Source organism: Rhinolophus sinicus, linkage group LG13 (genome assembly GCF_036562045.2).
Source record: "Rhinolophus sinicus isolate RSC01 linkage group LG13, ASM3656204v1, whole genome shotgun sequence".
Taxonomy (NCBI): Eukaryota; Metazoa; Chordata; class Mammalia; order Chiroptera; family Rhinolophidae; genus Rhinolophus; species Rhinolophus sinicus.
The window spans coordinates 34,238,961-34,254,346 of NC_133762.1; the positions used below are offsets into that span (position 1 = coordinate 34,238,961).

Consider the following 15,386-nt stretch of genomic DNA (forward strand, 5'->3'; position numbering starts at 1 on the left):
CCCATGGGCTGGCATGTGGGGCACAGCCTTCCAGTTCCTAAGAAGGCCAGTCTGGTTCAGGTGGGGGCCTGTGGTACGGACAGGGTCACCTCCTGGTTTTTCTGTCTCGGGCCCACATGGGCACCCCTGTAGCTACACCCCCAGAGCAGACCCTCTGTTAGGATCTCTGAGTAGGGGCTAAGCCCTGAGGGGCAGCCACTTGACCCCAGGGCTGGGGCCCCAACACTTACAACTGCTGAAAGATGTATTTTGAGGCCAGCCAGACTGGTTTTGAATCTGGCCTCTACCATCTCCTAAAGGTACAACCTTGGGCAGGGTGAACATGGTCTCTGAGCCTCAAATCAGACTTGTCCGTTAAATGGGACAACAGCACACCCACCTAATGGGCCCCCGTGAGGACTGAAGAGGAAGACGTGTCCTCGGGGAATGTCTAGAAAGTGTACCATGGTGCCTGGACGTGGGGGAGCTCTTCAGTCCTTGCTGAGCAGAAGTACAAAGAGGCCTGGGGAAACTGAGAAGCCCCTTGGACCTTTCCTGAACACGTACTGTGCCAAACAGCGGGCTCAGTGCTGGGCTTAGTGGTGACTGAGTCCCTGCCAACCTTGGTGGCATGAAAGGACCCAGCTCACACCTCTGCATCCAGGCCCCACGTACCAGGGGCAGGGGTCCATCCCTGAAGGTGTGTAGGATGGTCAGGGCACCCAAGTTCTACCTCCAGCAATTCCGTCAACAGGCTCTGGGTTCCTGGATCGTTCTCCTCTCCATCCCAGGCCTCAGGTTCCCCATTTGTACCAAGGCTGGATCATCTTTGTAGACCCTTGCAGCAGCCTCTTCATGTGAATGCCCATATGTCAGTTCCTTCTCGTGCTCAGAACTGCTTCAAAGAGAGGAAGTGTCCTTGGAATGTGTGGCATGAAGTGAAGTTCAGCTTGGGCCAGTGATGCCAGAATAACTTTCTCTCAGGCCATTGTTTAGTCGCTTTTTGCCTCCCAGATACCATCGGGTCCCTGGAGCATTGTTCTGTGTTCACAACAAAGGGGGTCCCTCCTGCTGTATCATTGACCCACAAGGGACGCAAGGAGAGGGCAGAGGTCCTCCTGTGTGCTATCCTCAGGTTGTAAGGCAGAGCTAGTCCTGAGTGACCTATTGTAGCCTCCAATGCCAAGCTCAACCTGAGATAGAGTCTTTCACCCTTGGAGACTCCACGCTTTACATAAATTGCTTGTTAATCTTTGATGACAAGGTCTGGGGGATTTCTGTGTGCTGATGACAGGAAGCCAGGCCTAAGACAGCTGAATAGAATGCAGTAGCCCCCACCCCTGCCTCCTTGCTCTGCTGCTTCTCTCCCTTCCCTTTCCTGCCCCCACCCTTTCTCTCCTCCCTGACCCCTCCAGGTGCGTCACTGGGAATGCAGCCAGCGTGGCCTTGGTGATCACACCCGCTGCACCTTCCAGAACAGGGCAAATCATCTAAAGAATGACTGAAACCGACTGTACATGTTTCCTCCTCTCAGCCAGCATGTAGCCCAAGGCCAAAGTCGTGGTCCCTGGCCGGCAGAAAGCAATTCTCAAAGGTCCAGCCCCACCCTGGTTCAGCCTTCTGGAAAAGTCAACAGTTAGGGCTAGGGCCATGTCCTCCAAACTCCTGGAGGACAATGTTTTCTTTCTTTTCCTGTGGAGCAGATCAGAGTTTCCACTCTGCCCCACCAGGCCCTGACCCAGGAATTTTCACTCCTTTTTGTCCCTTTTGGCAGAAGATTTGGTTTTCTTCCCCCCACGTCATCTGTTCACAGATCCACCCTGGGAATGAATGGCAGTAGGGCTGGGCACACAAGTGCAGCATTTTCCAAAGGGTGGGACGTGGACTATCAGTGTGCCCCTCCCCCAGGGCCTAGACCTTGACTCACATGGTGAGAAAGTGACTCTCTCAGGTCCTCGCTGTCCTTCAGATGACCTCATGGGGAGCAGCTGAGTGGGTGTTCGTGGGTCTTAGCATCCGTAACCCTTGCCAGTCTCCCTGTTTAACAGCAGGCTCCGGTCTCAAAGTCAGAACCCTCAGCAGGCAAGCCTCTCTCACCGAATTGAATAAGCATGACTTTGCTTGTATCAATTTTCACCAGCTACCTTCTATTTATGGTAAATGAGACTAGTTTGCTGCAAATAATGATGAAAAAATCTCCCTAAACAATCAAGGTTAAAAAGTACAAAATGAGGGGACTGAAAGAAAAATGATGAGCAAATAATGAGGATATACTCAGAGGTGTGAACTGTCAGGTGGCTGGCTAGTGTTTGGGAAACGTTGGTCTGGTAGGGGTAGGGAGAGGACAGATGGCAGAAAAAGAGCCAACAGCATCTCCTGTCATGGCACTGGGACAATGTCAAGAGATTGGCTGGGCTCCAGGGATGCTGAAGACCGTCTCTCTCTAGGGCTCTTGTTTGACAGGGGAGGCTAAAGAGCAGAGGGATTTGCCGGAGTTTCTTTGTGACCAAATGGACAAGCAGGGCCTGGCACAGGCCTGCAGATTCTCAGTTCTGTGCTCTTTCACTGCTCCTTCCTGCCTCCTACAGGCAGACCCCTGGTGCCTCCGGATCTCAGTGTTCTTGTCAGAAAAATGGGTCTAAACATCACATTGCATTTTTCTGCAGTCAGCAGGGTTGGCCCTGTTGCCTTTTTTCTCACTTCCCTATCATTGTGTGGCTTTTGTTCTGAAATGACCTCTGCTCTTAGCATTGCCAGAGTTCAGGGTGCCGATGGTCTGTGGAAAGAGAACAGAGGGGGAACTGGAGAAACAGAGGGGGGGGGGTCATCTTCCCAGGCTCACACAGCCAGTCAGTGGCCAAGCAGGGCCAGGTCTCCTGAGCTGGGCATTTACTGGCAGAAGTGTTTCTTCATCTGTAAAATGGGTACAATCTTATCAACCTTAAGAGATGGGGGAAACTGGGGTCCTGAGAGTGGAATGACTTGCACAACATCAACAGTTATCAAAGGGTGGAGGCAAGATTAGAACCCGGGCCTGTTGGTGTTCCAGCATTTCCCCTACCAGCTGTTCTGCCTCCCTTCCAGTTCCTCTCTGGGAACCCTGGAGCTGAGGCAGGTGGGGGAATGGCCTGGGGTCTGCCCAGCCGTTCACCAGCTGTGTGAGCTCCAGCACATTCCCTCCCCTCTCTGCACCTGGTGGAGATGCCAGAGAGGTGGGGGCCATGATTCGGACATTATGTGTACTCTCCTCTTCCTCCCTGCAGAGAAGAGCATTCCCCTTCGAATCCTCTACGAGAAGTACCGTGACTGCCTAACAGAGTCGAACCTCATCAAGGTCCGGGGTCTCCTCGTTGAGCAGGCTGCCAACAGCTACCTGCTGGCCGAGAGGGACATCTATCTGGAGAATCCAGAAATCAAGATCCGGGTAAGGGGCAGGCTGGGCAGGGTGGGAGGCAGGGCGAGGGCCCAGGACAAGCCCAGGACCGGGAAGGGGCAAGCCTCACGCACACACCTGCATCCTTGCACCCTCAAGATCTTTGATGTCTCAGGGAGCCTCAAATTTTGGCTTCACCAAAGAAAAGCATCATGAAGCCAAAAGAATTCTTAGAGACTCAGAGTTTCTAAGAATGAATCCTAGAATGTCAGAGTGGTAGGATTGTGGAATTTAGGGATCTCAGCATCATGACCCTTAAAAGCTCACCTCCTAAGGCTAGATTCTCAGATCCTGGGGCCCTGGCAGGGCGGGTGGAGGAGTGAAGGGCATAGACTCTGGAGTCTGACTGCCTGGGTTTGTGCCTGGATGATCCTGGGCATGTTACTTTGCCCCGTCTGGGCCTCAGTTTATTCCACATGGGTATTTTACAGATTAAATGTGCATCCACAAGAAGCATATAGAACAATATCCAGTGCATTATAAAGTCTAATAAAAGCTATTATCACCGTCACCGCCATCATCATCGTAGTGAGTCACGTCAAGGAGCCACAGCCCCAGAATCCTAAATGCAGCATTTACAAAGAAATGGTGACAAGTGGAGGGGGATGGAATGAGTACTGTGTGCAACACTCTGCTAGGAGTTTGCACATGTTAGCTCAATCATCCCCATGAGAACCCTGCGGTCAGGCATTTCTCTCCCATGAAGAAACTAAGACTCAGAGAGGGTAGGGACTTTCCCAGGGTTACACAGTGAGAAAGGAGTAGAAATCAGCTGGCTTCAAAGCCTGTGATCTTTCCACTCCAGACTCCAGAACAACAAAGGTACTTCATACCCCATCTGGGGTGCATGGAGCCTCACTGCAGCTCCGTGAGGAAACTGAGGCACAGAGGCGGAGAGTGGCAGAGTGGACATGGCTTTGTTCAGCAAACATTGGGCCAAATTGCAGCAAATACAGAGATGACCCAGCCAGGACCTTCCTGCCTTTGTGGGGCTCTGGGCCCCCTCCCTCACTGCTGCCCCTGACATCTGCCCCTTTCCCTCTCCCAGGTCCTGGGAGAGCCCAAGCAGAATCGCAAGCTGGTGGCTGAGGTGTCCCTGCGGAACCCACTCACCATGGCCCTGGAAGGTTGCACCTTCACTGTGGAGGGGGCCGGCCTGACCGAGGAGCAGAAGACGGTGGAGATGTAAGTGCTGGTCACTGCAGCCTGGGGACCTGGGAGCAGAGGGCAGATGCTAATGGAGGAAGGGGCTGCCCTTAGGCACCAAAGTCCCACGGGTAACCCCTCCTCTCATCTCCCACACACCCACCCACACACCTGTCCAGTATACTCCCGTATCCCTTCCCAAACATTCTGAGGGCAGAGTTTCCACCTTCAAATCCTCTCAACGCCCCACCACATTAGCTGCGTTCCATGCATGTGCCTTCACAAACCTGAACACTTACACATCCGATCACTAAGCACCCGCCCCCAACACACGTGTCCTCACATAAACATGGGCACCTGCACTCTAATTATCCACAGGTGTACACGGAACACATCTACAGATGTACACATATACAAACATACACACTCCTTAACTTTTGCTTTTTTATTGTAATGTAACTTACATACAGGAAAGAACACAAATCACACGTGTACCTCTCAATACATTTTCACACAGGGTCACCTGAGCACACCCACTCTTACGCCCAAGCACACCATCACTTCTATGTGGGGGTGCACACACACGAGCCCCTCTACACATAAGAGGGCAGATTGCCCAGGACCTCGGAGAGTGTTCAGTGGGCCCATTTTATTCTTGTCGGCATTAAGCTGTACATCCGTGCTAAGTTCTCAGCAGTCAGGCGTCATCCTGGCCTGACTCCATCATGAGGACCGCCCTGGACCCTTCTGCTCATCCTCTTCCTCTCTCTCTCCACAGCCCACACCCCGTGGAGGGGGGCCAGGAAGCCAAGGTGAGGGTGGACCTGCTGCCACTCCACGTGGGCCGCCACAAGCTGGTGGTGAACTTCCAGAGTGACAAGCTAAAGTCTGTGAAGGGCTTCCGGAATGTCATCATTGGCCCCCCCTAAGGGACTCCCGTGCCCAGCCCCACCTCAGCCAGCTGAGAGCCCAGAACTTGACCCCCAATCTTTATCCCAAATTAATGAGCAGCATTTGCCCCTTTTTGGGTCCCAGACCCCAGGTCAGGGGTGGGCTGCCTGGAAGGGCGGGGGTACTATTTGGAATATAATGCACTTCTGGCCCATCTTGTCCCCCAAGCTTGGTTCCCAACCTCCCTTACCTGTAAGAAATGTTCTGGACCTCCACATGGGAGGCTTGACTTTGGCTGACTGGGCCTGGGGAGGTGGAGGAGGGACCCACTCCCCCCTTTCCAGCCCAGATGCCACTTGGAAAGCTACTGACGACCCGCTATATTGTCTGAACTACTCCATAGTCCCTTGGAGCAAGCAAAAAAGAAACAGTGTGTCCATTGGCTGAGTCAAGGAACTCAACACCCCATCATGCCCTGTACCCCTGCCCCAGACTGTGCCCAGGCCTCGGGCCCTTGGGATAGACAGAGCAGGTGGGGGATGGGAGGGTCGCAGGTATAGGCCAGGCTTAAACTTCTCCCACGTCCAGAAGCTCTGGCCCACAGTCCCCTGCCCTTCTCATTGTTGTGAGGCACTTACTATGTGCTAGGTGCTTTCTGTAGTTGCTGGTGCTCACGCGGCCACCAACCCATTTAATCACAACAGGAATCGGCAGAGTAGGAGCTGCTTTCACAATGAGGAGACCGAGTCCTGGCAAAGGGCAGTGGCTCATTTCCCACTGGCCAGCTCATGGATATTTGCAAGGCTGGATATGGGGAAGGCATGGGAACGGAGTCTGGGCCTTCTGACTCCAAGTCCAGTGTCCTATTCATGACACCCGCTCTGACCTGTGAATGTCAGAGAGGCCATCTGGGACATGATCAAAAAGGGCCCAGTTGGGGTGAAAAGGGGGGGAGGGATTGCAGGGGTCAAAGCACTAGGTTGGAGCCCCCAGACCGGCCAGCCACTGCCTTCTCCTCTCTGGGGCTCCGGGTCCTCTTTGATCAACGGAGTGGTTGAATCAGTTCATCTCCAAGGCCCTCTCAGCTCTACAATTCTGATGCTTTGGATGATCCAGCCTTACAAATGACAGCGAGTCCTACTCCCTGGCTCCACAGAGCCTTAGGCCACAGACCCAGGATGTTTCTGAGAGTGAAACCATGACCAGGACCACCATTCTGCCCCCAGCCCAGTCCAAGTCCCCCATTTTCCCTCAGACCCCAGTTCTAGGGGAAAAGAACCCCGGAGGTACCTGTCCTCCCCGTGAGCCTCCCCACCGCAATGCCTACACTTCACAAGTGCCTTAGCTGCCTGTGCTGGCCACTAACCAACAAGGTTGGCATCTCATCCACTCACTCTTTGCAGGACCGGGGCCCTGGACCATTGTCATTGCCCCTCAGTAAGCTTGGGGAGCCCATGAGGTGTCATCTCTGACTTTATCCTCCACACTCTGCATGTGACTACACCTCCCTCATTCTGGAAGAGGGAAAATGGGAGTATTCTCTACCTGGGGTGGGGTCACAGCATCCAGGGCCACCCAAAGCCTAGAGAGGGACCTGGGGAAAGTCATCCTGACGCACTTAGAACTTTCTGCTTTGCACAGGGAAGAATCACAAAATGAGCCAACACGTATGTTCTATATGAATATTGCTCTATTTCTCTATGGTTTTATAAATGCTTTGGGGTTCCAAGCAGACAGTAGATATGCTTTTGAGCCACAAGTAGTGAGCACTGAAATAAAAGAGTTTATTTTTCACATTCAAACAAGGTCTGGCCTAGTCTTGTTCACACCTTTGAGGAGGGTGGGGGCGGGGGCTCATTCACATTGCCACCTCCTGCCTGAGAGCCTTCCCCCAGCCTCAGCCCCTCCCCCAGGTCTAAACTTGACTGGCATTCAGGACCCTACACAGTCTGGCTCCATCTCTAGCTTCTTCCTTGAACAAACCATGTTTGGGCCACAATGAACTTCCTGTATCCCACCAAATACCCTGTGCACTTGTCAACCTCTTAGCTTTTGCATGTGTAGTTCCCTGGGCCTAGAATGCCCGTCTTGTGAACTCCTATTCAGCCTATAATCTTAACAGTAATGTCACTTCTTCTGTGAAGCCTTCCCAGATTTCTTCTCAGGCCCCCACAGGCCTGGAAAATGGATCAACTGAAACATTTATCAGTGAATTTTAGTTCCATGTTGGTATATCTGTCCCACGCATCATCCTATCTGAAGTCCTCAAGAGCAGGCACAAAGTAGTTCTTAAATAGACACTAATAAATAAGACTTTGAAATGTGGTGTCTATTTATACTGACAGCCCATCTCAATTCAGACTAGCTGCATTTCAGTGCTTAATAGTCACAGGTGGCTACTGGCTATTGTACCGGCCAGTGCCACATCTAGACTGTGATTCCAGAAGTGCGGGGATTTGGTCATTCACCTCATTCCCCACCGGCAAGACACTGATAGTGTTTGTTGACTGAATAGATGATAGAAGATGGTCTGTGGTCCTCGGAAAACTCATGTTGAAAGACACGACATGCGCCTAAAAAATGAATCAAAATGAACACACATCATATTTTCTGGGTAGTGAATCCTCCTATTCCTTCATTATCAATTGGCGACCCACTAGAAAACAGAAATCACTGGGCTATTTCAGGGGGAGAGGGAGTTCAGAAAGGAAATTTATTCCAAAGGCATCTGAAAGGCGGGAAGGGCAAAAGGGAGGAGCGTTACCCAGAAATCGGACAGGAGCTGCCACGCTGGACAGGAGCCCACGAGCCAGTCCTCACCACCCAGCTGCTGGAGGCACTGTCACTGCAGCCCTGGAACCAACAGAGCTGCTGGAATCTACAAAGCCTGCTGAAGTTGGCTGTGGCAGGAGCCAGAGGCAGGCTGCATCTCTCATCCTCCTGCCTTCTCCCCACAGGTATAGCCTAATCAGAAACTAGCAAGCAAGGGGCTCTGGAAAATATTATTTCCAGCCCCCCAAAAACGATCACTAGGCAATTGTGGGGGGTGGGGGGTGGAGTGGAATAGCTGATACCTATCATTGCTCCCTCTACTAAGAACGCCCTTACCATCGTCTCCACCTAAGGAACTCTTACGTAGCCTTCCAAGCCCTGCTCCAAGGAGGCCTCTTCTGTGAAGCCTTCCTGGATTACAGCCAATTGCTTCAATCTCTGGTTCCCCTTGCCATATTGTAGAAAGCCCTTTAAAATGCTCAGCAGCCTGAGTTAGGAACAGCTGTTTGTATGTCTGCCACAAGTTCTGGAGCACCCTGAGAACAGGGTCAGGGCACATCCCCCAAGTGGACTCAAGACTGCCAAGTCTGGCTGCTGGGCCTGACTGCCTCCGCTCTGAAGGGCAGGGGCAGGGCTGCCCAGCCAGGTCTGCCAATGCTGGACAGATTCAGAGGCCTCTCCTGATTAGCCCCTAAGCCTACCCTACCCCTGGGAACCCACTAGCCAGGAACCCAGGAAGGAGAAAGGCCCTGCTGGTCACTTAGGCCCATTTTACAGACAGAGAAAATGAGCCTGAGATCCTACTCCCCAAATCAGATGTGAGGGCTGAGTCTGGGTCCTTACAGTACAGTCCCTTTGTGCGCTGCTACATGGCAGCTCAGTGCTGCTGGCCCCCATCCAAGATCAACTTACGGTGCTGGTATCAGGGGCCTGGGCACGAGTCAAACAGACCTAGAATCGAAGCCTGCCTCTGCCACCGATTCGCAGCGTGACTTCAGGCAAGTTCTCAACTTCTCTGTGCCTCCACTTCCTTACGTATTGAATGAGGATGATATGACGTTTACTTTCATGACCAGTGGGCAGGTTCAATAAAACAGTGCACGTAAAATACCGAGCTGCTCCTGGCACATTGTAATCATAATAACCAACGTTACTCCAGGTCAGGACGCTTCACGTGCATTGAGTTAGTTACAAACAACTCTATCGTGTTGTTTCCCAAGTTTTATAGGTTTCATTGCAGAGCTGGGACTTGAATCCAGGTAGCCTGCCCTCCCCAGGGTATAGCCTAGCCCAGAGGAGGCCCAATTTATACCTGAACCCTCCCCTCCCATATTGTTCCAGAATGCATGGGGCAGAGGTCTCCACACTAGCCCTGATGGCGCTCGTGGAGTGGAGGCTCTGATCGGGTCCATCTTCCCACCCCTAAAGTTCCTCTCCTCTCTAGTAGCTGCTCTTGTTTGCCTAGGATACCTGCTAACTCACCCTTTGGCCTCAAGCCAAGCCCAGAATTACAGGATGTGATAGAATCTAAGAAGGAGGGGCTGAGGGTAGAGGGCCAAGCAGGGGTCCCCTGGAAGCACGTGCATCTTGGGTTCAGGACTGGGTCAGCCCCCTCTCCCGGCCTCCCTGCTCCCTCCCTACCCTGACAGGTCTGGGCAGAGACACAGACACATGTGCCGGGGCACCATGAAGCCCTGTGTTCTGTTTCAAGAGCCAAAATCCAAAGCAACCCACTAAAAGTAGAAGTGATTAAAAAAAATAATGATGATGCATCCAGCCTTGAGAAAACAGGGTCTATAATGAGACACGACACAGTGAATCTCACAGACCTAAAGTTGGGCAAAAGAAGCAGACATGAGACTATCACTGACAATTCCACTCACCTGAAGTTCACGAACAGGCAGAACCCATCTGTGTGTTAGAAGTGGAGACCCAGGGGTAGCCGGTTAGCTCAGTGGGTTAGAGCACGATGCTCGGAACACCAGGGTTGCCAGTTCAATCCCCACATGGGCCAGTGTGAACTGTGCCCTCACAACTAGATTGAAACAACTGTTTGACTTGGAACTGATGGGTCCTGGAAAAACACACTTAGAAAGAAAGAAATGAATAAAAATTGAAGTTGAGACCCTGTTTTCCCTGGCCAGGGAGAGACTGGACTGGCATGCTTTCAATGCTGGGCAAACAGGTACATTCAGCCTGTGAACATGTGCCAACTGCATACATACAATGGTTCTCTTCTCATATGTTATGGTTTGCTTCAAAAAAATTGTAAAAAGTTCAGTACTCAGAGATTCTAAAACGAAGTCCAAAGAGGGATGGGGTTTCTCTCCATTCCTTCTTCCAGGGAGCTGGGACACCAGTAGGATATACCTCCAGGGATACTGTGAGGCTTAAACAAGATGATTATGTAAATACAGGACCGTAAGGGCAGGGATTTTGTGTCTCATGTGCTATGAACAGTGAACGGCACATCAGTAGCAATAAATATGTCGAATGAATGGAACATAAAGCTATGTTTTTATGACCTCAGCTAATCCTCAGAACAGGCCATAGAGAGGATCATCTCATTTCCCAAACAGGGAAACTAAGGTTCACAGATGTAAGACAGTTCACTCAGCGTCACCTTCCAAGATGATAGCAGAACAGGAGTTAGAATCCAGTTGACTCTCTCCCATGGCATCCCGCAGAAGGGTCTGAAAAGTGGAAGGGACGACTTGACTCTCAGAGCCTGGACACAGAAAATAGCAATCCTCCACCCATCAGCACCCCCAAAGGCAGAGCAAGAAGACTGGACTCATAACCACAGTAATCACACGACCCAGCAATTCCACCCCTAGGTTTATATGTACCCAAGAGCAATAAGGACATACGACCACTCAAAACGTTGCACACGAATGTCCGTAGCAGCATTATGCACAATAGCCAAAAAGTGGAAACAACCCAAATGTCCATCAACTGACGGATGTATAAATAAAATGTATATCTATTAAGTGACAGAGTCTTCAACAATAAAAAGGAACAAAGTACCAATCCATGCTACAACATGGATGAACCTTGAAAACATTACACAGTGAAAAAGCCAGGCACAAAAGACCACATATTATATCATTTCATTTATATGAAATGTCCAGAATAGACAAATATATGGAAACGGAAAGCAGACCAGTGATTGCCCAGGGCTGGGGGGATTAAGGGACTAGTAGAGGGTGATGGCTAAAGGCTGTGGGGTTTCTTTGGGGAGGGAGGAGGTAATGAGCATTCAAGCAGATCTCCAATGCAAAGTGAGATGTGCAGGAAGGAAGGATTGGGGATTAGGATAATGGGGATCCCATGACCATCAGAAGAACAAACGTGCCAAATACTCTCTCCAAACACTACATGCGTTAATGTGGGTCCTCACAACACCCTGTGAGGCAGGGGCTAGCATTACCTTCTCCACTCTACAGGTAAGAAGACTGAGGCCCAGAAAGTTTACGTGGTGTGTCCAAGGTCACGTAGCTAGAAAATAATAGAACCAGGACACCAAGCGGCAGGATGGGAGCACAGCAATGCTCCTAACCTCCTGCTCTGTTGTCATCTGTCTGGACTTATGACATAAGAGCGTCTTCTTTGACCAGGAGGTCAGAGAAGGCCTCTCCGAGAAGCTGAGACCCCCAAGGGGGAGCAGTCAGGCCAGGAAAGGGTGGGGGATGGGTTGAGGCCGGAGGTAGTGAGGGTCTGGCAGAGGCCATTACCCAGGAAGCTGATGACTAAGTTCTGAGACCCACAGCGCAGGAAGCCTTTTTCACAGGAGGAGGAGCTCAGGCAGCTGGGAATGTTTCCAGGCAGGGAGGGAGCCAGGTTACTATCAGGAAGCATTTCTATGCAAGCATTTCTGGGAAATCGCCTTACCAACTCTCAGAAGAAAGGAATCTGAAGCTTGAAAATCTCCAGCAACTTGCTGTGATTTCTTTTCACATTCTTAATAAATATTCACGTCTGTACCCAATGTTATACTCATAATTTTATTTTATATTCTTTTTCTTAAAGATGGTTGCCCAAAATTAAAATTAAAATCACAGTGTTTTCACACGGCCTACCCACCAGAATGGCTCATACAAAAGCCCCTCGTCCCCCACCACACACACACAAAGTGTCAGTTGAAGATGTGGAAGAAGAACTTTCATACGCAGCTGGGAGAGGAGTGGAAATTGTACGGCCACTTTGGAAAATTATTCGCAGTATCTTCTAAAGCGGAATGTTCAGTTGCTCCCTAGGAGGCAGTAATTCCTCTCATGGATGTTTACCCAACAGAAATGAGTCCTTATGTGGTCCAAAGACACGTGCAAGAATGTTCATAGCAGCTTTTTTTTTAAATATAATATCCCAAAGGTGAAAACAACCTGAGGGTCCAATGCTAGTAGGATGGATATATAAAATGTGGTATAGTCGTTCAAAGTAATAGTATAAGAGCAAGAAAGAATGAACCAGAGCTACGTGCAGCAATTTCTTGAATCCCACAAACACGTTAAGCAGAAGATGGAAGACATTGAACGGCTTTTATTCACGTGAAGTTCAACGCCAGGCAACACTCCTCTGTGCTGTTAGAAGTCAGATAGTGGTTCCCTTTAGGGGTTGGGGAGTGGCACCAGGGGAAGGTCTGGGGTGCTGGTGATGGTCTGATTCTTGAGCACCCAGGGTGCCAGTTTACATGGCCATGTTCAGCGTGGGAGAATTCCTGGAAGTGTGTGCTTATGACACATGCATTTTCTATATGCACGTTATCCTTTAATAACAATCTCCCCAATGGGATAACCTTTGAGTCCCTCAGAGCCTTGACCTGCCTTTGAGATCAGAGAAGGATTTGGATTTTTATCCTCATGCAGTGGTTCCCGCTGGAGGGATGTGAGTGGCAGGTGATATGATCTCCTGAGGCTTTAGGAAGCTGCCCCTGGGTGTAAGTGGAGACACTTGAGAGGTGCTGTGGAGGGGCCCAGGGAGGGGTAAAGGACAGCGAAGTCTCCCCTGATGGGATTTCAAGGGCAAGACAGGCATAGAGGAGGTGGAGGTGGGTGGAGAGGATTACTTGGGCAAAGATGGAATAAAATAGGGGCAACCAGGGTGGGGGGTAGAGAGAGGTCTGGTCTCTGATTATCCTGCAATCAGCCCGGTGCCCTGGCACCACCAGGCTCTGCGCTACCTGGAAGCCAACTCTCTCTTGGCCAACTCCCCCTTCATTCCTTCCCTGGGCTGGCCAACCCTACTCACGGAAACTCTAAGGGGCCCACAGCCAGATCTTGGCGGTCACCCAGACCTTTACAGCACTGACAACTTGTCTCTCAATCGTGCCTCATTTTTCTTTTTCCTCTTTCCTATTTTATGGACCCATGTCTTCGTGAGGGCTTTCTTGGGGCCGACTTCAAACTTGATGACCTGTATCTTATGTCATTGAGCCCCCTGGTGGCACTGGTGAAGTGGCTGTTACTAACCCATTTCACAGATGAGGAAAGTGAGAATGGACGAGGTGAAGGGACTTGGAGTCAACACCACCCACCCAATAAGGAGCAGAGCTAGATGTAAACAATAACAACAATGGCAGCTGCCATGTATTCGCTCTAAATGGTGCCAGACGCTGTGCTAAGCACTGTGCATACATTTGCCCACCCATTCAATCCTCACAGTGACCCAGTGCAGGAAGTTGCAATTATTATCACCACCTCAAAAAAACTTTTTATTGAAGTCTTACATACATATGCAGAAAAATGTATAAATCATAACAGCCTGATGAATTTCCACAAACTGAAGTCACCCATAGGACTCGCACCCAGGTTAAAAAATATAACAATTGATACAACACCAAAAGCATAAGTGATAAAAGAAAAAACTGATAAACTGGACTTCATAAAGATTTAAAATTTTGGTGTTTCAAAGGACACCATCAAGAAAGTGGAAAGATGAGACATGCAAATAAAAACCACAGTGAGGTATAACTTCACACCTGTCAGATTGGCTATCATCAATAAATCAATGAACAAGTGCTGGTGAGGATGTGGAGAAAAGGGAACATTCGTGTACTGTTGGTGGGATTGCAAATTGGTGCCGCCACTATGGAAAACAGTATGGAGGTTCCTCAAAAAATCAAAAATAGAACTACCTTATGACCAAGCAATTCCACTCCTGGGCATTTATCCAGAGAAATCTAAAACATTAATTCAAAAAATATATATGCACCCCTATGTTTACTACAGTGCTATTCACAATAGCCAAGATATGAAAACCATTTAAATGCCATCAGCAGACAATTGGATAAAGAAATTGTGGTTCACATATACAATGGGGTTTTCTCTGCCATAAAAAAAGAATGAAATATTACCATTTGCAACAACATGGATGGACCTAAAGGATATTATGCTAAGTGAAATAAGTTGGACTGAGAAAGGCAAATACCACATGATATCACTTATGTGTGAAATCTAAAAAACAGAATAAATGAGCAAACAAAACAGAAATAGACTCAGACAGAGAGAACACATTGATGGTTGCTAGATGGGAGGGGGTTGGGGGGGATGGGTGAGAAACGTGAAGGGATTAGGAAGTACAAATTGGGAATCACAAAATAGTCACAGGGATGTGAAATACAGTATGGGGAATACAGTCAATAATATTGTAAAAACTATGTATAGTGTCAGATGGATACTGGACTTACCAGAGGGATCACTTCATAAATTATATAAATGCCTAACCACTATGTTGTACACCTGAAACTAATGTAAAAATAATATTGAATGTCAACTACAATTTTAAAGAATATATAGTCACGGGATGTAAAGTACAGCATAGGGAATGTAGTCAATGGCATTGTAATAGCTATATATGATGTCAGGGGTAGTAGACTTGTTGGGTGATCAATTTGTGAGGGGTATAAATGTCTAATCATTATGTTGTTTTATACACGTGAAACTGATAATAATAAAAAAAAATGAAGTGAAAAGACAACAAATAGAATGGGGAAAATATTTGAAATTATATATCTAATAAGAGCCTAGCATCCAGAATATATAAAGAACTCCTACAACTCAACAATAGAAAGGCAAGCAATCTAACTTAAAATTAGGCAAAGGATTTGAATCAGGCATTTCTCAAAAAAAAGATATACAAATGGCTAATAATGAAAAGATGCTCAACA

General features: G+C 49.3%; 1 protein-coding gene across 1 annotated transcript in view; it reads left to right on the forward strand.

Moving 5' to 3' along the window:
* TGM2 (transglutaminase 2) overlaps nt 1–7,251 on the forward strand; it is a 32,324-nt gene extending 25,073 nt beyond the window's left edge. The window contains exons 11-13 of the mRNA XM_019750243.2: nt 3,243–3,403; nt 4,461–4,597; nt 5,337–7,251. Of these exons, the coding sequence (XP_019605802.2) occupies nt 3,243–3,403; nt 4,461–4,597; nt 5,337–5,487 (449 nt within the window). The 3' untranslated portion in view covers nt 5,488–7,251. The remainder of the gene's footprint in view (nt 1–3,242; nt 3,404–4,460; nt 4,598–5,336) is intronic.
* Nucleotides 7,252–15,386: the final 8,135 nt, after the last annotated feature.